The 22,181-nt window shown below is 36.8% G+C and overlaps 4 protein-coding genes across 4 annotated transcripts; 2 read left to right on the plus strand and 2 right to left on the minus strand.

Moving 5' to 3' along the window:
• Positions 1-216: 216 nt before the first annotated feature.
• On the minus strand, positions 217-1,812 carry CCM_08436 (Immunoglobulin E-set; the record flags this gene model as incomplete). The annotated part of the gene is made up of 1 exon (XM_006673575.1): positions 217-1,812. The coding sequence occupies one exon, from the start codon at positions 1,810-1,812 to the stop codon at positions 217-219; it is 1,596 nt and encodes a 531-aa protein (XP_006673638.1).
• A 1,695-nt stretch (positions 1,813-3,507) lies between these two features.
• Positions 3,508-5,105, plus strand: CCM_08437 (uncharacterized protein; the record flags this gene model as incomplete). The annotated part of the gene is made up of 5 exons (XM_006673576.1): positions 3,508-3,561; positions 3,591-3,675; positions 4,160-4,314; positions 4,368-4,533; positions 4,582-5,105. The coding sequence occupies 5 exons, from the start codon at positions 3,508-3,510 to the stop codon at positions 5,103-5,105; spliced, it is 984 nt and encodes a 327-aa protein (XP_006673639.1).
• Positions 5,106-17,639: 12,534 nt separating this feature from the next.
• On the minus strand, positions 17,640-18,547 carry CCM_08438 (uncharacterized protein; the record flags this gene model as incomplete). Its single annotated transcript, XM_006673577.1, has 4 exons — positions 17,640-17,693; positions 17,735-17,860; positions 17,899-18,123; positions 18,521-18,547. 4 exons carry the CDS (start codon positions 18,545-18,547, stop codon positions 17,640-17,642), a joined length of 432 nt encoding a protein of 143 aa, XP_006673640.1.
• Positions 18,548-19,642: 1,095 nt separating this feature from the next.
• Positions 19,643-21,477, plus strand: CCM_08439 (Ferric reductase-like transmembrane component; the record flags this gene model as incomplete). The annotated part of the gene is made up of 4 exons (XM_006673578.1): positions 19,643-19,845; positions 19,893-20,054; positions 20,106-20,980; positions 21,029-21,477. The coding sequence occupies 4 exons, from the start codon at positions 19,643-19,645 to the stop codon at positions 21,475-21,477; spliced, it is 1,689 nt and encodes a 562-aa protein (XP_006673641.1).
• Between the last annotated feature and the right edge of the window lie 704 nt (positions 21,478-22,181).

The following is a 22,181-nucleotide window of genomic DNA, read 5'->3' on the forward strand; positions in this document are numbered from 1 at the left end:
AGCAGGGAAGATAGGGAGGATAAAGCTTGAGAAGTGACGGTTTGTTGGTCATACTGTTGCTTGGTTTAACATTCACTACCTCACGCCTTTGCCTTGAGATGGGTATCGCGTAATATTGAAATCTATGCATATTCATGAGTAGTGCTATTGGCACAATGTATTTTTTCCCTGCCTCCCAAATTCCGTTGTTTGGGTTTATATCTTCTCTATGTCATATCAGTTCTTTTGCGGCGGCAGCTGGCTCGGCGCATTCTCCGTCGTCACTCCGCTAAAGGGCGGGCGAGGGTTGTTTTGGTCAAACGGCATGGAGGCGCTGTCGGCCATTGCTTCGCTATAACTCGGAGGCGCATCTTCATATTCTTCCGCCTGTGCAGCTGGCGGCGGCTGCGTTGGACCACTAGGTCGTCGCAGAGGTAGCGGCGGTGCGTGCGGCACCGCTGAGCCGTTTGCACCGGAGACAGACTGTCGAGGAGGGAGGTGGGGTCGCAACTCGCTTTGCGAGAATCCTGCATTTGTGGCTGCTTCCACGAGTTCTCTGGGAGGCTTGATGCCAGAGTACACATCCACGGCCGCGAAGTGAAGCGGGAGTGTTATTGATTCAGCAACAACCCTGCTATTTCTCTTCCCTAGCCGCAACGTCAGGAGAATTTGGACTTCGTAGCGCCGACTTATATTGCACGCAGTGAATGATGGCGCCACAGTATTCGGGAGCGGTTTCTGGCTCCAATACTGGTCCGGCACGGTGATTTCACTACCGACCTCGCCAGTGGGTGTGACGAGCGGCACTTCCAGCTGGGGATTCGATGCTATGATCCAGCGGTTGCTCTTTTGCAATGTTTGCCCGTGCGCAGACAAGGTGGTTACTCCAATTAAATCCATTTGAAACGACGTCAGATAGACCTGTTGCGGGTTGTTGACGAGCTTTTTCGCGATTAACCTGAGCGGGACGGGCCGGTTGCACGTCAGGATCAAGGGATGTGGCAAACGCGCAGACAACTCGACGGACTGCGGCGGGGGTGGCGAATCGGCGGGCGAGTCCAAGTCGTTCTTTTCCTTGGAACTCTTCTTCATGCCGAACATGGAGTTTTTTAGCTTGCCCGGCGGCGATGGCGGGCGCGAGGTGAAGCTAAACGGTCTGCGCGCAAAGGATTCTTGGCCAACACCGGCCGGCCTCGGCGGCTCGATGGGCATGAACTTGAATCCGAGCTGAAAGCGCCAGTTTTCCTTCAAGAGGCCCGGTCGCTGTACCGTTACCTTAATGTAGTATCGAATTTCGGCATCGTTGTATACGCCCGAGAGCGACGGCGGCAGCGTCTTGGTTACGTGGCGGAGGTAGAGTTGTCGTGTGCCGTCCATGAGACGGATGCCGCGGGCGCCAAACATGCCTGCGCCGGACAGGCTTTGGTTCGCCAGCGAGGCCATGGCGTGCGAGTCGCTGCAGGCGTTGTTGATGGGCACCTTGAACTTGAACGGAAACTGGTGCTGCCCCGGCTGCAGCGGAAAGGACCCAAACGGATTGTTGGTGCTGGTGTGGTACTCGTCGGGAAAGACCTGCTGGACCTTGTAGAGGATCTTGTGGCTTTCTGCGTTGATGGCGGCGTTGGACGTGGAGTAACCATCGCGATTGCCGCGGCCGCCGCCGTTTTCAAACGGCGACGGTGGCTGCAGGCTCGTGTTGGACTCGCCTTCGAGTTTGACGATGATGCCGCCGATTTGCTCGGGGCGGTTCAGGTGCAGGAGTACCTGTCCGCTGATAATGTCTAGATTCGTAAAGAACTCGGGCTGGTTGTCGAGAGTGATGCGCATCGACATGGTGGCGGGGGGTGGAGGGGTTAGGCGCCGAACGGTCGCGAACCTATGGAATCGAAGTGAGGTGATGGAGTAATGTATGCGAGACTGGGATCAGCCCACTAATTTAGTCGGTGGTGGGTGGCGCAAGCAAGGCACGCAATGGACAAAGAGGTGCTTTGATGAGAGAAATAATAGAATGAGCGAGATGTATATAAGGACTTAATGAAAGAGAAGCTTTGAACAAAGAGTATGAAACAGAGGAAAATCAGCCCGAGGTTGTAGGTACGGGATTGTGGCGGCCACGCAAGACGGCGGTGGCTCATTATAAGCGGATAACGGAGATCAGAATAGTAACTAGATGAGGCGCAGTTTTCCAAGATATTAGGAAATTGCTGCCTGGTTTTACGCGTTTTACGCTGCCGCAAAGTTTGTCCAGCTTTGGAAAGGCGTCTCGCCCATCGCCCATCGTCCCACCAATGACACTGTTAACCGGAGATCGCGGGGCGCCGCGGCCCTCGCGAACTGGTCCCGGACTAGTTTTCAATGCTTCATGCATAAGATGTCTATAAAATGCGCAAGGTATATAGTGCTCGGCGGCAATGCACTTGTGGTTTCTTAACAACAAGACTTTACCCTACGAAGCGATGCCTTCTTCCTTGTCCTGTTTGTTCATCCTGCCCAGTCAGGTTCACCACAGCGCAAACCGCAAACGCGCTGTCGCACAGCTTGCCGCATTGGTTCGCACCGCCAGTGTGAGCCTTGCGCACAACATCGGCTTGATGTTAGCAGCCATGCTGGTTGCAAGTAGTACAGGATCAGAACGTGGCAGCATTGTTGCAACGACGCAAACAATGTAGAAAGATGGCTCGTGGCATAAATTCCGCACCCCGACAACATTCCGATGTCTGTGGTTTGTTGCACCAGCAAGGGCTGACTGACGTGGAGTGGCAATGATATCCTGGAGACGACCGGACCGGGCACGCTCAAGGTCCAACGGCATCCAAAGACCACAGGCACAAGTCATTCCAAATGGCTGTCTCATCCCTGCAGACAGCCCTGCCGCAGTCCTGGCATGACCGTTGTCCGCCTTGGGCAAGGCGGTCGCCGAGCGGTTACCTCGAGGCTTTGATTTGACCACTCCCGAAATCGTGCATACAGGTGTCGCACTGGCATCCCAGCAACCAAGCTGTTCTTGCTCCCGCCTGACAGGGGGCACCGGCTGCATTGCATATCAGGCCACTGATAGACAACAGCTTTCTGAACGACAAATGATACAAATCAGCGCGGGGATTCCCCGCAATTCGGCCACCCTTCATCACATCATATGCATCTATCAGGTTTTTGTACCCCCCGCGTCCGAACAGACCAGACGATAAACGGCCGCTGCACGTTCACCGTGCATTGGCACCTCGGACTGCACCCTTCAGCAAAGTCGCGGGACACAAGCTGCAGGTCGCGCTCGAAATGCGCCCAGGGTGCTACAATTGCACCAACCAACGGAGCCCATGTGTACAGATTTTGACATTGAAATGGCTGGGACCCCATGAGCACGTCGCTCCAGTCTCCCACCCCCTTGGTTGCTTCTCGGCAAGGCTGTGCGTCTGTCTGTACGAATAGTCAGTGTTAGTGACCCAAACGGCCGGAAATGTATCGATAAAGCAAAGACTCGTCTGATGTCTCAATTATTCTTCTGGATTGCAGGACCGGGTAATTGTTATGTGCGCCAGGACGGCCATCCGCCACTTCCCCGTCGACGCTTGTGTCCCCTCGGTACGTCCCGGCGCCACTAATTTACGCAGATGGCTCGGCCACAACATGCACATGGGCGGATCTCTCATGTGCGCCCGGTAGACGTTGGATTCAAGGTCGGTATTGTCTCCGTTGGTGAGTTTACTGCCTGCTGCCTGTGTGTGTGTGTGTGTCGGATGCCACCCCTCCTTCCCTGCATGCTGTGCTTCCGCCCTAGCAATATATATAACCCCCTCCAGGACTCGCCGCCGTCTGTATAACGTATCCAAACTCTTTCTCAAAACGAGCTGAGTCTTCGCCGCTCTTCCGAACATGGCTGGCAATTGTGGTTCGGCATGTCCTGCGCCCGGAGGGTTCTATGCTTATCAGCCCAGCATCGGCGGAAACACCACATTCATCACAATATATGGGCTACTCGTTCTAGTCACTCTTTTCCTCGGACGGCGACATGGAACGGTGTGGTATTCTTCGCTTCTGACTGCGTCGCATCTGCTCCAAATAATCGCGTTTGTGGGCAGAATATTGCTCCATCGCGTCAGAGATTCGCAGCGGTACTTTCTGATATTCCTGCTGGGTACTCTGTTGGCACCACTGTTAGCTGCAAGCACCATTCTTTCAGCCTTGCCTTGCAAACTCGTCACCAGTGCGAAAATCAAATCTCCTCATGGCGGAATATCGGGTTTGTACCTCGGAATACAAGGCCTGATCACGGTGGTGGTTGGTCTGGAGGTGGCGGGTGCAGTCCTCGTTTGCTATGGCCAGAGGGTGTTGCAGGTAAGTGTCCCAGCTATATACCGGCATTTTTTTGTTCACTGCTAATCAATAAGGAAACAAAATCTACCATCATTATCATCACCGGGCTTGGCGTCCAGACATTCAGCCTGATCCTCATATTGGGCGTTTGTGTCGCGGCATTCTGTCACGGCAGCAAACGGGCCTACGGCCATCATACAAAAGCTGAGGATGATTCACTTCTAGCAAATCATCGCCGAGGTAAGTCAGTAACCACTTGCGACAGCGCGTGATACTTACTGTCGACAGGCTTGGAAGCAGCCAGCGTGGCCATCCTGCTCCATTCGGTATATCGGATCGTCGAGATGGCGATGGGCATATCTGGGATCTTGTTCCAGAGCGAGACGGCTTTCATGGTGGCTAATGGAGCATTACCGCTTGTATATTGCATGCTGTTGTCGATATTCCACCCGAAAAACGCCGCCAAGCGGCCGTCGACTTCGGCTTCACGCGCCGGCGAAAAACGCAGGCGACCGGCGCCGCTTACGCCAGAGGACAGCTACCCTGCGCATCATGGATACGCGCCAAATATTGCGCTGCAGCGCTCGCCCAGTTCGCAAAACAGCCACACTTCGAACCCTCCAGAAGTACCTTCGGGGTCGCCTGGGCTGCCCGCCAACCCACGACCGACACAAAAGTCAGCGCCTTCGCCCCCGGCAACGAATGTACACGGCAGTAAACCGACACCAATACTGGGCAGTGCCAGCCCTCAGAGGGTATGGAAAAGAGGGAAGGCACCACAAGAGATGGTGGAGACTGATAGCTTGTGGTAGCAGAGCTGCCAGCTGAATGATGATCGACTCGGCTCAGCTTAGGGGCATTATCTATATTCTGTATATATTTATTCTCTTCGATTAATTGGCAGCTTTAATGATTGAACGAAAATGTCAGAAGCTTCTTCTTTACACAAGGACCACATCGACTTGATCCCCTCAGTGCTTGCTTGCCTGTACATTTTTGAGGAGGCCATACAGGCTCTGCGTAGCGCATCAAAGCCTACGAGCACTGTTGGGCACAAGGGAATTTGGCAAGATGATGATGATGTATTCTCTAGCTGCTGAGTGGGTGGCTTATGGCCCTAAGTAGTGCTGTGCACGTGACAGGTCCGATTGATATATTACTACGTAGTAGGGCCTAAAAAACTTCCTAGATATAATATAAGTGTTCCTTAAAGCTAGTAGACCCTATAAAGATGTCGTTATAGTATAGTAAGCCCTTAGTTCGTCTTAGAATCTTATCTATATACTACTATATATAGATATTACTATTCTTATAGCCTATAATAAGCACCTAGAATATATATTAGCCTCTATATATAATAATTATAAATACCTATATTAAGTCTAGATATAGTTACTATTAATAGTAAAATACTATAGTATTAATAATAGTAATATATTTAGTATAGGCTAATTTATTTATAATAGTATCTTATTATTATATAGGGTATATATTATTTAAGGCCTATTTATTTAGAGGCCTTATATTTACTACTATATAACCTTTCTTCTTATTACCTTACCCTTACTAGATAATAAAGATAGGGAATATAAATAGTACTTATATATATATATATTCTAGCTTACTTTTAGTAATAAGATTATTAACTATTATCTAGATAATCTTCTATTCCTTAAAACCCTATAGGTATACCTTATAGTAATATAAAAGTATTTCTTCCTAGCCTAGCTTTAGGTATATATATATATATTCCTTTAGGGGTACTATAGTAAAGCCTTTATCCTTAAAAAGTACTATATAGTTTATAACTAGCCTATATAAAGCTATATTTTACTATTATAAGCTATTATAATAGATATTAATATTAATAAGATATATAATTATATCTATTTTAAGGGCTTCTAGTATTATAATAAACTTACTATTTTTTATTTTATTAACTACTATTAGCTTTATTATTAAGTTAACTTATTATAGTTTAATAGTATATACCTAGGCCTTTAGGTATAGGGAGTATAGCTACCTAAGCCTTATATATTTATATAGCTTTATATACTTTAGTAAGTTATTATATATTAATATATAGTATATATCTTACTATATTATAGTAAAGAAGGCTATAATACTAGGTATTATTTAAGGTTTATATATATATTATACTTATTTAATACCTTTAGTAGTACTATATTAGACTAATATTAATATAGTCTTTCTTAGTATTAAGATAATATATAAGTTAGCTTTAACTACTACTATATTATATTATACTTAAGCTTATATACTTATTAGTATACTTATATATTAGTAACTATATAAGATTACTTCTTACTATATAATTAATATATCTATTTATAATAGCCTTAATATATCTATATTAAATAGTATATTAGCTTTTAGCTTAGATATTATAGTTATATTAATTATTTAATATATTATAGCTAATATACTATCTTACTATATACTAAGAAGATATAGTAAAAAGTATATATACTTTATTACTATATACTAGGCTTACTTTATACTATATAGTTATACTAGCTATGCCTTTATAAGTAAGGTTAAGTTAAGATAGTTTTTAACTAGCTATCTCTTATTTACTAATATAATACTAAAGCTAGTATTAGTATATATATTATAGAGTATACCTAGTGTGTTTAGGTCTAGGTAGACCTAGAAGTATAGGTATAACTAGCTAGAACCTTATAGTATTTAAGTTATTAGGCTATATATAACTATTACTTAAATAATCTATAGAGATAGTTATAATCTAGGAGATATATTCTAGAAGATATAATATATAGCTAGTAATACTATATTATATTTAATATATATACTTATAGGAGGGTTATTATAGGGAATATTAAAGTAAATAAAATCTTAATTATTTAAGCTAGTAGTTATATTTAGATAAGTATTAAGAACTAGCCCTAGGGTATCTATAGATAGGCATTATAATAGTATTAACTCTTTTATAGAGTAAGAAAGGAGGAAAAGCTAGTCTATCTATCTACTATAGTATATAAAGGGGGCGTACTAAGGGCGCGCCTATAATAGCCTTAGGCTAAGTCTAGCTAGAGTAGGCTTAAGCCTAACTCCTTTATATACCCCCCCTCTCTAATAGTACCTTAGTTATATTAGCTATAATTACCTAAGCTAATATAGGCCTACTATACCTTACTTACTTAAGCTAGTATATATTTAATATATACCTTATACTTATACTAGGTTATTATTTAGGGTCTATACTCCTATAGCCTATATATATATTATTAAAGAATATTCTTATAATAACCTTAGTTTACTTACTTTTTACTATAACCCCTATACTTAGGAATTTCTTTTAAGTAGTCTATATATTATAATTACCCCTATTCTAGGTATAGCTATCTAGGTAGCTAGTATTTACTAGCCCTACTCTTACTCTATCTATAGCTAGTTATATTATATTTAGCTTCCTAGTACTATTAGTTATTACCTAGGTATAGTAAATTATCTTCCTATTATTACTAGGTAAGGTATATTATATATATACTATATTATTAATATATTTAAAATAAAGGGTATTTCTTAGCCTAGTTAGCTTTCTTTTCTATAAATAAATTCCTTACTCCTTTCTTTAACCTACTTTATTTTTTTATTTCTTATAACCTTTAATTAACTTTATACTCTTAAAATACTCCTCTTTAAACTATAAACAATTTTATAATAATATATAAATATAATAGTAATAACCTATAATATTAACTACTACTACTATACTATTACTACTATTACTACCTAGTAATAATAAGAGCCTAAAGGGGTATAAAAAGGGCTATTAAATAATTTATAGCTATACTTTATAAGGTAATTCTAATAATAAAAAGTATTAGTCTAATAATAAGCTAGACTTCTTATATATTATATATCTTTTATATTTATATTAAATAATAGTACTAAATTATATTATAAATACTAATAGTAGGTATACTACCTATACTATAAGCTATTAGTCTTATATTTAGAAGCCTATCTTATTTATAAATAGTCTTAACCTATATTAATATATATATACTTTAATAATACTTATTAATAGTAATAAAGCTATTATAATACTAATAACTAATATTATATATATTAAGGGGTATAAATATATAGTTCTAATAGCTATATAGGTATATACTTAAGACTATTTTACTAGTACTCTAGCTAATACCTATATAAACCTAACTAATACCTTACCCCTACCTAGTACCTTAAATACTATATTAGTTATTACTTTAGTTATTAACACTATAATAGTAATAGTACCTTAAGGCTATTATACTAATAGTAGCTTTAATAGCTTTACCTATATAGTATTAGGTTAAATTAATTAAAACTTTATTATACTTATAATAAATATATATACTTTCTCTTTAATTTACTATTTATATCTTAATAGGGAATAATATAAGCCTAAGCTATATATTAGAAGGCTATTAATAATATTATCTTAATAATATTATAATACTTAACTACTCTCTTAATACCTAACTATTAAGCTATTAAATACTATAACTTAAATTATAGCTACTCTTTATACTACTAGTCTAGTAGCTATTATTACTATTATTATAATAACTTATACTATTCTTATTTATACTATTATTACTCTTACTCCTATTTATACTTATACTACTACTATTCCCCCTCTTATTATTACTCTCCTTTACTTAATAATTACTTAATATTACCTATCTAGGTATATTTACCCCCTCCTTTACTACTACCTTATAACCTAGCTAATAATAATACTACCCTTACCTTTTCTAATCTAATAGTTATTATTAAAGATATTAATAATAATAATAAAGAGCTTTAAGAATTTATATTATAAATATAAATATATTATATTATCTTTTTTTCTTTACTTTATTACTATATAGTTATATTTTTAAAATAATATAATATTAGTATACCTTTAATCTTATATTTTTATATCTTTTCTTTTTTTTTCTTTTTTATTTTTATTATACTTAGCTAGTATATTATAGCCTTAATATAATACTAGTATACTTATAATTTATATTTTTAATATTATTTTTTTATTTTTATTAATAACCTTTAATAGCCTAAACTATATATATTAAAAGGCCTAATAAAGACCTAATAAAGCTATAAGTATAGAAGTATACTTCTTTTAGAATAAAATAATTATTACTTTCTATTATTTTATAAGTCCTTACTATTCTTAGTATAGTATCTAGCTCTATTTATATAAAGTATTATACCTTTATACTATACCTATTATAGCCTTAATTATTAGTTAGTAAACTATATTTATTTAGTCTTATAGAGATAGGCTATATATAGTTTATTATTATTTTAAATATTACCTTATTATTCTTTAAACCTTATAAGTATAATATTATTTTATAGTACCTTTAATAGTTCTTAGGTTAGGTTTTAATACCCTACCTATTTAATAAGTATCTTTTTTTTATAGCCTTATCCTAGTAGGTAATATATATATAAGATTTTCTTAATAGTATATTCTTAGATTAGCCTTAGGCTTAGCCTATCTTTAATTAGTATTAACTTAAAGGCTTAGTTACTTTATATTTAAGATAGGAGGGAATTATTTATAACTTATTTAATAAAGTTAATATAGAATATCTTATAAAGGTTCTTAGGTATATTAAAAGTTATTATTAATAGTATTAAGACTATTATTATTATATATTTTATTTAAACCTAATTAAGTTTTTTATTTAATTATATTATTATAATATTATATAAAGAAAGCTATACTTTATCTTTTTTTTAGAAGTATTCTATAAGGTACTAAGAGTTATTTATAGCCTTCTTAACCTACTATTAGGTATATATAATTATAGCCTAGGCTAGCTTTAAGCCCTCCTTAATATACTTAAAGAATACCTTTACTCTTTTTATAGGAAACTTAAAGAGTACTAATAGCCTTATTATAAACTATATAGCTAGCTTATAGTAACTATATAGTAGGAAGTTTAGGCTAAAGCTTATAATAGATAAGTCTTAGTTATTAAATATAAACTAGGCTATTAGTAACTAGGTAGGCTAGTTATACTAGGAATATATAACTAGTACTTAAAGTATTACCTATACTTCCTAGTTTACTTACTTTATTTTACTATTTATTTAAAGGTAAAAGGCTATTAATAAAAGCTATTTAGTATTAATTAGGTAGTATAGTATCCTTTAGAACTTATTAACCTAGTTTAAACCTTTATTACTTATAAGCTAGTTAAAGAATCTATAGAAGTATTATTAATATAAGAGGAACTATATTATATAGTCTTTTATTATTATAAAGTTTATTATCTTAAGCTAAATATACTTTAATAGTTAGTTAGTAATTACTATTAGGAAATATAGTTAGCCTTCCTTTTAGGCTAGTAAGTCTATTATAAAGTTAACTAAGATTTACTACTAATATTACTTCTTAATAGGAATTAGCTATAGAAGTCCTTAATATAGTTTTCTTAACTTATATACCTTAAAATACTTATAATTCTAAATATAATATACTATATCTTAAAATATTCTTAACTAATAGTAGTCTTATATAAATAGTAAGAATATAGTATTCTTCCCTAGGTATACTACTATAAGTAAGGAGTATACTCTCTTTATTAAGGTAGTTATTAGTAGTTCTTAGCTTAGAATCTATAGGTAGCTCTTAAACTAAAGCCTTTAGTAGGTAGAAATAGTATAGTCTATAACTTATTTATAGGTCTTAGCCTCCTCTAGAAAGGACTAGGCGCCTTAGTATATAGCTATTAACTTAGTAAGGTAGCTTAGGTTTATTACTATATTATCTTCTTATAGTACTAAGAGTTCTAGATTTAAGAATAATAATAGGTATTATTTATTTATACTTATTACTATAATTACTATAATATTAATTAGCCTTATAATCTCTTTTAAAGGCCTTTCTAGGTTATCTTTATATACCTCCTACTAGTTAAAGGTGTTTAGTTATTATATTAATAGTCTAGATTAATAGTATAGCTAGAATTAAAACTAAAAAAGGAACTTTACCTACTTAGTTTATTATTCTAATAGTAAGTATAGCTTTATAAAGTACTTAAGGTTTTTATAATTAGTTAAGATTATAAAGAGGTTTTCTTACTCTTAAAGCTTAGGCTTTTATACTTTAAGGTATATAATAACTATTAAAAGCTCCCTATTATAGATTATATAGTTCTATTCTATAGTTAATAGCTTAATAAAGTAATAAGCTACTAGTTAGAAGACCCTATTCTTATTAACCTATAATAAATAGCTACCTAGTCTTATACTAAAGGTATCTAGTTTTATTAGTATTTTCTTTATTAGGTCTTAAAGGCTTAAGTATAGGCTTAATAAGAATAATAATTTTAATATCTTAAATATAGTTACCTTCTCTTTATTCTATATAAATAGTATACCCTTCTTTATTAACTAGGTAAATAGCTTTTATATAGTTAAGAAGTCTAAAATAAAATTATAATAAAAGTTTATAAATCTATTAAAGCTCTAAACCCCTTTTACTAAAGTAGGTACCTCCTAATTATAGATTATATATATCTTCTTTAGGTCTAGCTTTAGTAAGACCCCTACTTATATAATAAATCCTAGGTATTTTACTATTTTTATAGAGAAGTTATACTTAGCTAGGTCTATATAAAGACTAGTATTCTTAAGGTAGTTTAAAATTACCTATACTTTCTCTTTATAGTCTTATAAGGACCTTAAAATATAGATTAGGATATTATTAAGGTAGGCTATTATATATTTATTAAAGGAGTTATTTAATATATAGTTAATATATTATTAGAATATTACTAGTACTTTAAAGAGACTAAAGGGGTATATAAGTTACTTAAAAAGGCTAAACTAGGTCTAGAAAGCTATAAACTTTTTAAACCCTATCTTTATTTATAGCCTATAGAATACTAAATAAATATTAAGTTTTATATACTACTTTACTATTAAGAGGACCTATAGTATCTCTTTAATAAGTAAGAGTAAGTATCTATTATCTTCTAAGATTATATTAAGCCCTTTATAGTCTATATAGAAGTACTACCCTCTATTTAACTTCTTTATTAAGAGTACTAGTATTATAGCTAGGAATAAGCTTACTTTTATTTAGCCTTTATCTAGTAAAGATATTAGCTATTTCTATAGTTCTAATAACTAGTCTTAAGGTATATAGTAAAGGTAGCTATATAGTAGCTATTCTAGTATACTATCTAGCTTAGTTTTAATCTTAATCTTATATTTAAACCTTTTTTAGTAGGGTAGTAATATTACTATATCTTCCTCTTAAAAAAGGTTTTTAAACTCTTTATATTATTAAAGGACTATCTATTCCCTAACTAGCTTTTAATAAAGGATAGTATTAATCTTATAAATACTTATTAATATAATTTATATTACCTTATAGTATTCTTTAAAGTCTACTTTAAGCTAGTAATAGAATTAGCTTTTACTAAGTAGTATTAAGCCTTCTTTATTCTTTCTATAGTTCTTTATATATATCTTTTAATATAGCTTTATTTTAAAGTAAATAAAGCCCCCTTCTATATCTATTATTAGCCTATAGTAGGTAAGCTAAGGTAGTCTAAATATTATTAGCCTTAATAATATAGGTATTATATAGAATAAGATTAAGAATACCTAGCTATTAATATCTACCTTAACCTTTACTATATTAGATATTATAAACTCTAATACCTCTTCCTTTATAGCTAACTTAATTCTTTATTTAATTAGTAGTAGGATTCTTTTAAGGTATAGCCTATTTACTACCCCCTCTTATATTACTTTATAGTATTTATAGCCTAAGTTAATAAAGGTATTTATTAGTATATATACCTTTAGGATAGTAAAGATAAAGAATAGTTTAGTATTTATTTATTTAACTATCTCTTTCTAGACTACCTTATTTTACTTATCTATTCCTTTTTAACCTTTTATTATAACTAATATACCTAGAAAGAGACTTATCTTTAAATATTTTCTTTTTTTAAGCTATTAGACTAATCCTTTATAAAAATACTACTTATATAAACTAATATTAAAAGTCTAGCTAGCTTAAGCCTATAAACTATAATTATATAGCCTATCCTTCTATAATAAAGGTATTACCCTACTTCCTAGTATATATTAAATACTACCTTAAATACCTATATAATATACTTTCTAGACTATATACTACTTAAGGTTATACTACTAGTAGCTAGTTTAATTTTAAAAGTATAGATACCTATTATTTAAATATCCTCTTTATAGTCTATATATTATCCTTATAATCTTTATTATAATCTAGCTTAGTATTACTTCTTAATTCTATATAATTTAAAGTTAACTATTACCTTTTAAAGTACCTAGATTATATTATTATAGTTTATTTAAAAAATACTATAGCTAATTATAAGTATCTTTATTATAGTTAATAATATAAAGTAGAGTTTATTTAGCTTAACCTTATCTAACTATATAAAACTACTAGCTAAGGTTAACTTTTATTTAAAGTATATATAATAGTAGTTAAAAGACTCTTTATTACCTTATAAGATTATATTAAGGTTTATTATTACTATAAACTATTAATAAAGGTTATTAAATACTATCTTAAAGTATCTTAAGAATTTATATAGGTTTATTATACCTTAAAAACTACCTACTTTAAAGTATATAATAACCTTTAGTTATAATATAGTATTAAGGTTTACTTAAATATATATAAATTAAGACTTTAAGGGGTTAATAAAGTCTATATTAGTCTTTAACTTATATACTATAGCTTACTTTTATCCTATAAATACCTTAAGGTTATTATTAAACTTCTTACCTATAGGTAGAAGCTTTTACTAAACTATAAGTAGGTTAGCTAGGGAAGGGGTACTTTCTAGTATTACTATCTAACCTTAAGGATTTTAGCTAGCTATAGTCTAGGTATTAAAAAGGTCTTATAATTATTATAACTCCTTCTTTAAGAATATATTCTACTTTATTATAGCTATAGTCTAGGCTAGGAGTACCTAGTAAGCCTTAACTATTAATAACTATTATTTAGGTTATAGTTTTACTATTATTACTTTTATCTTACTAGCTTTTCTTTTAGCTAGGTAAAAAAGGTATTAATATAGAAGAGAGTTAATTATTAAAGACTAGCCTTAGGATATTTATAGATAGGTATTATAATAATATTAACTCTCTTATAAAGTAAAAGAGGAGGAAAAGCTAGTCTATTTATCTACTATAGTATAAAAAGGGGGTATACTAGGGGTGTGCCTATAGTAGCCTTAGGCTAAGTCTAGCTAGAGTAGGCTTAAGCCTAACTCCTTTATAATAAGCTATATATATATATTTATATAAATTATTACTAAAACTAAAGGCTTAGCTATAAATATAGTATTTAGTTATACCTTATATAATAGTAATAAAGTAGGTATTAATAGTCTTTTCTAACTCTTTAGCTAGGGTATATACTATTATAGCTTATAGATTATTAAAATAATCTATTAAGCTATATTCTTCCTTCTTTAATAGTATATCTATAGACTAGTTATCTCCCTAGGTTATACCTTAATCTTCTATTTCCTTATCTTACTAGTATATACTTACTATTTACTATAGCCTACTACCTTAATTATATCTACCTTAATTATATAGCTAGTATAGAGTATAATATAGGGGGTATATATTATTCCTATACTTACTATAGCTATTATTATTTTTTCTAAAGTTATTTATATTCTATATACTACTACTAGCTTAAGGTAGGATGCCTATATTACTATAGAATAGTCTAAAGGGGGTTGCCTATAGGGCCTTCTTTATATCCTATAGCTACTATATATAGCCCTAGCCCTATTATATATATACTAGGGGTAGGAATTACTAGCTATCCTAATAGCTATTTAACTATTACTATCTTTACTATTTATTATAAGACTAACTATAGATATTATATAGCTTAGATAGGTATTATATTACTTAATCTAATTATAGTATATAAGGTATATTATTCTACTTTTACCTTATAAGATCTCTTATTATATTTTATTATTCTTATAATATTATTATAAGCTATAAAGCTATAGTATTTAGTACTAATAATAATAATAAGCTATAGATTATTAGGTTAAGAGAGTTATATACTATCTAAAGCTATACTTACTAGCTTAATTTATAAGCTTATATATCTCTTAATACTTATAGGGTATATATTTTAATATTATAACTATTATATATATCTATTAAAGTATATTAGGCTTTTATTAAGTCTTTAATAGCTTTTATTATTAGTTTTTACTATTTTTTAATAAGACTAGTATAAATATCCTTTATAGATATATTATAAAGTAGTTATTAGTTTACTATAGTAAGGTAGCTATTATACTATTAGGTAGCTTTATTATATAAATAGGTAACCTAAATATCCTTAACTTATTATTTATTATAGTTAATAATATATTACTTAAATTAGTCTATAAATATATAAATATAGATAAAGGTTAGATCCTTACTAGCTCCTATAACCTACTTAGTTCCTTATTTATCCTAATATTTAAGGTTAAGATTAAAGAAACTAATATTATTCTTTTAAAGCTTAGTTAGCTTAAGCTTATTAGCTACTACTAATATTACTATAAATACTACTAGTATCTCTTTATAGTAATATATTAAGGTTATTTCTATAATAGTAGTTATTTATACTAAGGCTACTAGGAAAAGTATACTAATATCCTATATAGGTAGTAAGGAGTTACTTAGAGGGGGTATACTTCCTATCTAGCTTACTTAATAATAGCTTACTTATAGATTTTCTATTAAGGTTATTTACTATCTAGTATTTACCTATATATAATAAGATAAGCTAATTTCTCTAAATCTAGTAATAAAATTTAAAAAGAAGGCTAGTATTAGGGTTAAATAGGGATAAGAAGGGGTTTAGTTTTATATTAAGAAGGTGCTTAGTAGGCTAAATATATATACCTAGCTTCCTTCCTCTTATCCTCCTACTTCCTATCTTTCTTACTCTTCTTACTATATTTATTCTCTTCTTTAATATAGCTTAGGTCTTATTAGGAATAGCTCTATATAGGCTTAGTAGATAAGCTACTTTATAGGGACTATATAGTTTTTTATAAGTATATATATATTTATATAAGTTCTCTAGGCTTTTAAAATAGTATATACTATACTTAAGTTAAGAGGAGTCTTCTTTTACTTATCTATCTAGTCTTATATATATATAATATAAGCTAGCTAGTTTAAAATATAAGTTAAATAACTCTTATCTATTTCTATATATAGTAGCTTAGTATTAATATACTACTTAGCCTATTAAAGCTAGTATATTTTAGCTAGTATTTAAATTAACTAGCTTAGCTAGATTTACTTTTATAATACTAGTATTAAGAAGGGATAGATTAAATTAAAGGGGGGGGGGGGTATTTAATATATTAGCTATAGCTAATTATAGGTAGGAAAAAAAGAAAAATGAAAATAAATATTACTTAAGGTCGCTATTAATAAGAGCTTTAAATTTAATAAATTTTAATAGTCTCTAATAATCCTACTAGTGTTGCTACTATTTTATTAGGTATAAGGGAATTTGGTAAGATGATGATAATGTATTCTCTAGCTGCTGAGTGGGTGGCTTATGGCCCTAAGTAGTGCTGTGCACGTGATAAGCACACAATCAGAAACCCCTTCAGCTTGGTTCGGTCTAGCAGCTGAGACGTTGGATCATTATTTTCATGACGAAAGCATTTGCTCTCGAGACTTCCCGTGCAAGATTCACTCAAGCGGCTGTCTCTTGCACGACGAACGCGTGGACAAGCTCACACGTCCGATAGGCAGATGCACCAGACACTTCCCTTTTTGGCACTCATTTGAAGCAAATTATGAGTCACCGGTTTCATTTTCTCCAACGAAACGCCGTGTGCGCTTCAGCGAGTCGTCTCGCCGCCACCTGCGAGTTTTGCAGGGCGAAAATGACAACTCTAATCGTCAGCCCCGATCCACAGAGAGGAAAGAGAAAGCTAATCCTCCACCGCCTTGATAACCATCCTGTGAGTATTTCCAGAGACGGTCCAGTAGATTAATGTGCATTATAATTTCATGAGCTGGCAGTTGGGCTATTGGGCGTGAGAATGTAACGTGAATGTACGCCTCCACCAGTGAGGTACTCAATTAATATTGATGAATACGACCCGCTCCGACTAGATGAGTCTCAACCCAGGATGAGCTGTCTGTTTCAACGTAGCATGAGAGTAGCTGTTGTTGTTATATGTTCCTCCCCAGAGCTGAAAATTGTCCTCGTCTCATGTTATTCCTGTTTATTAGATGCCGGCCAAAAGGCCGGGCGCTGGGGCGCGGCCAAGCCACGAAACGGGCTAGATCAGACGTCCATGAGTCGTTGATCTGCTAGTCAAACGAGGGTGACGCGTTTCTCGAGGTTCAGACTATAAACAAAAGAGACTGGGTAAATTGCTTGGCCGACATTTTCATTTCTGCTGAAAATCCGGAGCAAGATAGCAATGCTCTTGGCCACGACCCCTGCCTGCTGACGCAGCGTGCTATTAGTTAGTTAGATATGACAAGGCCGGCCCGCCAGATCGAATTCTCCGCCGCCCCAATGAGGCGCACACCGCGCGCTCGGATGCTGCTGATGGATGGACTCGGAGCTACGGCATTCGGAAGGGTGCTTGATTGGTTTTTCGGGAGAGACAGACCAAGTCGGAGTGAGCCCGCGTATAGGAACCAGAAACTGCTCGTCGTAACCACGTCAAAAGGAACCTGTGTGTTCTCACGCTTGCGACTACCCTATCCAGGGCTATCTAAAGAGGTTCATAAGCACCTTAAATAACACGTTGCGTAGCGACGTCTGCATGAGGGCGTGGGCACATCCCCCACGTTAATAATACACTTGTTGAACAAGCGTGACTCGGGTTGAGCCCCAGTGGGACACAAGTAGTTGGCCTCTCCAAGCCATTAATCTATCCGAATAGCTTCCTTCCCAAATGGGGCAAAGTCTCCCGGCTTTGGGGCGCCTCGCTCATATTAGTTTGCATGGTGGATCATATGACGCTATCAACATGACGAGGCATGGTTACAGAGAGAGGGTTTCTAGACGTGAGAAAATACAACAAGAAAAAAACACCTCGAAAAATCTGCTAGAAAGGCCTCATGTTTGAGAGTGGAGGGAGATTATAAAGATTACGACAAACTGGCCCAACAGGATGGCCATTTCTGAGCCTCCACTTTATCCGCATATCGACAACTTGAAGCCCTTGGTGCCATGCCCTTGAAGTTGTTTCAATGCACCACTTGAAAATCTTGTTTGATGACGATACGTCTTGCTATCAATTGAGGCCGCCCGGGGAGGGGGCTGCAATAGTATGACGGGTGCCAATTCTATTATTGTAACGTCGCCTAGGATCACTACCGCCGCACCTGCCGAGAGGATGAAACCAGCCGGGATCCAGAAAAACAGACGTCTGGTTTTATTAAGCTGAGAGTCGTTTTAATGCCGACGAGTGTGTGTGCTCAGGGCCCAAGACGCCGAGCGTCGTCACCAGAAAAGGGAACACACACACACACACACACACAGGCCGCTCAGTTCTCGAGATGGGACGTCGAAAAGGGTTTCGCTGTAACACGGACCGCTCCACTACACTAACCAAAGTTTCTTCTCCAGCCTTCTTCATTGGGAATCACAGAATCCGCTCGGGGCTTTTTTAGCGAGGGCGTGTATGAGCATGTATCAGGTTCCTCCCAAGGGCGCCCCTTATCTGATGGGCTTGTGTGTTGGGCATAGGCAACCTGACGAGAGCCATGTGGCCGATCATGCCAGCGGGATATGCGGCTCTGCTGTTGGGTCCGAGCAGGAGGAACCTATTTAGTAATGCTATTCTGCACATTAGTCGAATCGGTTCGAGTTTCCATTTAAGTGAAAGCAGAGCCGAGTACTGGTTGCCCCTCTATGATCCCGACTTACATCCATCTGTCTAGTCAACATAGCGGCCGTTGCCCTTTTGCCCGCACATGGTATTATAAGCCTTGCCACCAACTGGGCTATTTTTTTATTTAGTCGAAACCATCCTTTGAAAACTCTATCCCCTTTTATTCCAGAAACTCGCCTCACTTCTTCTTTTCTTGCTTCGGTGGCCGCTGGTTCGTTCCTGCCTTCCTACCTCACCACACAACACAACGCAATCACTGCCAGTCTTTGGTTCAACTACTCGCCCATACAAGACTCTACGAGTCCCATTTCAACAGTCTTTATTCGCAGCGATTTTTTATTTACAACCACGTTTCGTTTCGTCCTCCGCAAACCGCCACAATGTCCGGCTACCCCCCCGCGCTCATCAAGAAGTTTGCCATACGGCACGAGGATAATGTCAAAGCCATGGAAGGGTTCACATTTGCCACGCTTGCCATCGGTGGTGTCTTTGTTCTTCTTCATCTTTCAAAAAGCGCCTACCATGTCTTTCGGCGTTGGCAGGGTGGCAGCAGGGGCTCAGCTCTGCTGTCGTCACCTATGAGGTATGTGGCCATGTCAACTGCTGCAACTCAACAGCTAACAAAGTCAGAATGATTCGACAATGTTCCATCTATTCTGTCCCATTCTTCCCATCCGCCGGGCACGCCCTCATTATCGTCACCTACATCGCGCTCAACTTTGTCTTCCTCTTCGCCTTCTTGGATAACAATAATTTCGGGTTTATTACGAACATTGCATCCAGAACCGGATGGTAAGTGGACGGGAAATACTATTGTCTATGGCAGTCTCTAATGGTTTTTAGGCTCGCCCTAGCCAACATGATCTTTTCGGTTTTCCTCGCACTCAAGAACACACCGCTGGCGTTCCTAACAGCCTGGTCCTACGAACGCCTCAACATTTTGCACAGGTACTCTGGAATGTTTGCAGTCCTACACATGATCATTCATGCCATCACCTACTCTGCCTACTTTGCTGGCCAGGGACAACCCGAGATGCTCACCATGAAGAGCAGCATCTACGGCATTCTCGCTGGCGCGTCGTTCTTTCTCCTCGGTGTCAGTGGCGTTGTGCTGCGTCCGTGGTGGTATGAACTGTTCTACTACGTGCATATAGTATTCTTCGCCCTTGCCATTATCATGACTGGCCTACATCAACCTTCATTTGTTGATGGCTTCCTGATCATCACAGTCCTGACCGGGTCCATGTGGGTGCTCGACAGGCTCATCCGCTTCGTCAGACTTGTCTCCTACAGCTTCAACAATCACGTTACTCTTACACCGCTTCCTCATGGTGGTACTCGTGTTACCCTGGCCAAGGCACCTCTCGGGGCGCTTTCTGGAAAGCATTGCTTTTTGTGGATTCCCGCCATCCGCTCCTTCGAGACGCATCCGTTTACCATTTCTGCCATGAACCCGCTTGAGTTTGTCGTGACAGCACATAACGGATTCACAAAGGACCTGCACAATCTTGCCGTTGAGCAACCCGGGGTTGAGTTTGGGGCGTCTGTCGAGGGCAGCTACGGCACCTTTCCGAAGCCCTCCAGCTTTGACCATGTTGTCCTGATCGCCGGCGGCACTGGAGCAAGTTTCACCTTTGGCGCTGCTTTTAACGCCCTAAAACACCTAAATGGAAGGCAGAAGACAAAAATTATGTTTGTCTGGACTGTTCGTCATCGATGTACGTACAACTCTTCTATCCACACAATTCTAGCACTAACATGACAAGCCATCCTGAGCTGGTACGCAAGCCACCTTCAAACGCTGTGCAACGACAGCAGAGTCTCTGTCCACGTATTCGTTACCAAGGACAGGGACCCAAGTGGATTATCCATGCCAAATTCTGCAGCTCGGCACCATATTTTCCCAAGGACTCATGAAAACTCGCGACTTGACATGTCCTCGGCATCTAGCATGTCTGGGGATGCTGAAAAGAACATTGGTGGCGTTGTGAACGAGGACGTGGAAATCTTTTCCGGTATTCCTATTACGTGGAAGCGTCCTGACGTGCCGGGCATGATCCGTGGCGTAGTCTCAGGGGCTGCCAGAGAGGAAAGTGTTTTGGTCATGGGCTGCGGGCCAGGCAAGTTGATGAAGCAAGTTCGCAACACTACGGCGGCCTGCATTTGGTCAGACGGTCCCACGGTAGAGCTGCACTGCGAGGAGTTTGGGTGGTAAACTTGAGTGGTTGTGTTTCTTTGTTTGATCATGTATTTACCGAGCGTTTCTTTGCCCGCCTCTTCTAAACGTATTGTTGGGGGTTTTCTTTTTTTTTTTTTTTGGATAAAAATACCACATTCGGTCCTCTAAATGATAGTCAGGCTCTCATACACGCCGCGTTCCATATGAGCATATCGACAGCATTTTGACAACCAATCAGTTCAGGCCACCCACGCCATAGAAAACGTGCTGTTTCATCTGAGCCCCGTCGCCGTGCCTGCCCCTGACCACTAGCATTATGCGCAAGTCATGCTTATCTCCCTGATCAGCCAACCAAGTCCGGCTCTAGTTATGAGCAGGTGGTGCCTGAAAATCTTGCGCGAGCGCGGCGCAGCGCCCGCGCACGGCCAGCCAAGGTTTGCGGTCCGCACGATCTTCAAGTATCCGTGGGTTGGTCGTTGTAGGCTTTGGCCCCTCCAATCAGCACGGCCGTCCGAGGGTTCCTATAATTCGACCAACAAGGCCAAGCATGTGATGAAGCATAGTCATTCAGCTTCCGTTACGGATAGATAACTATAAACAAGGAAAATTACAGAGTTAATTCTTTATCGCTAATATATAAAAAAAGGTGACATGGTCATGTCCCCAAGCACACCGCAAAACGCCGAGACCCCTGCAAAGAGGTCTGAATTCAAAGGGTATAATATCATAGCAGTCATCCT

This window comes from Cordyceps militaris, assembly GCF_000225605.1.
Source record: "Cordyceps militaris CM01 unplaced genomic scaffold CCM_S00007, whole genome shotgun sequence".
NCBI lineage: Eukaryota > Fungi > Ascomycota > Sordariomycetes > Hypocreales > Cordycipitaceae > Cordyceps > Cordyceps militaris.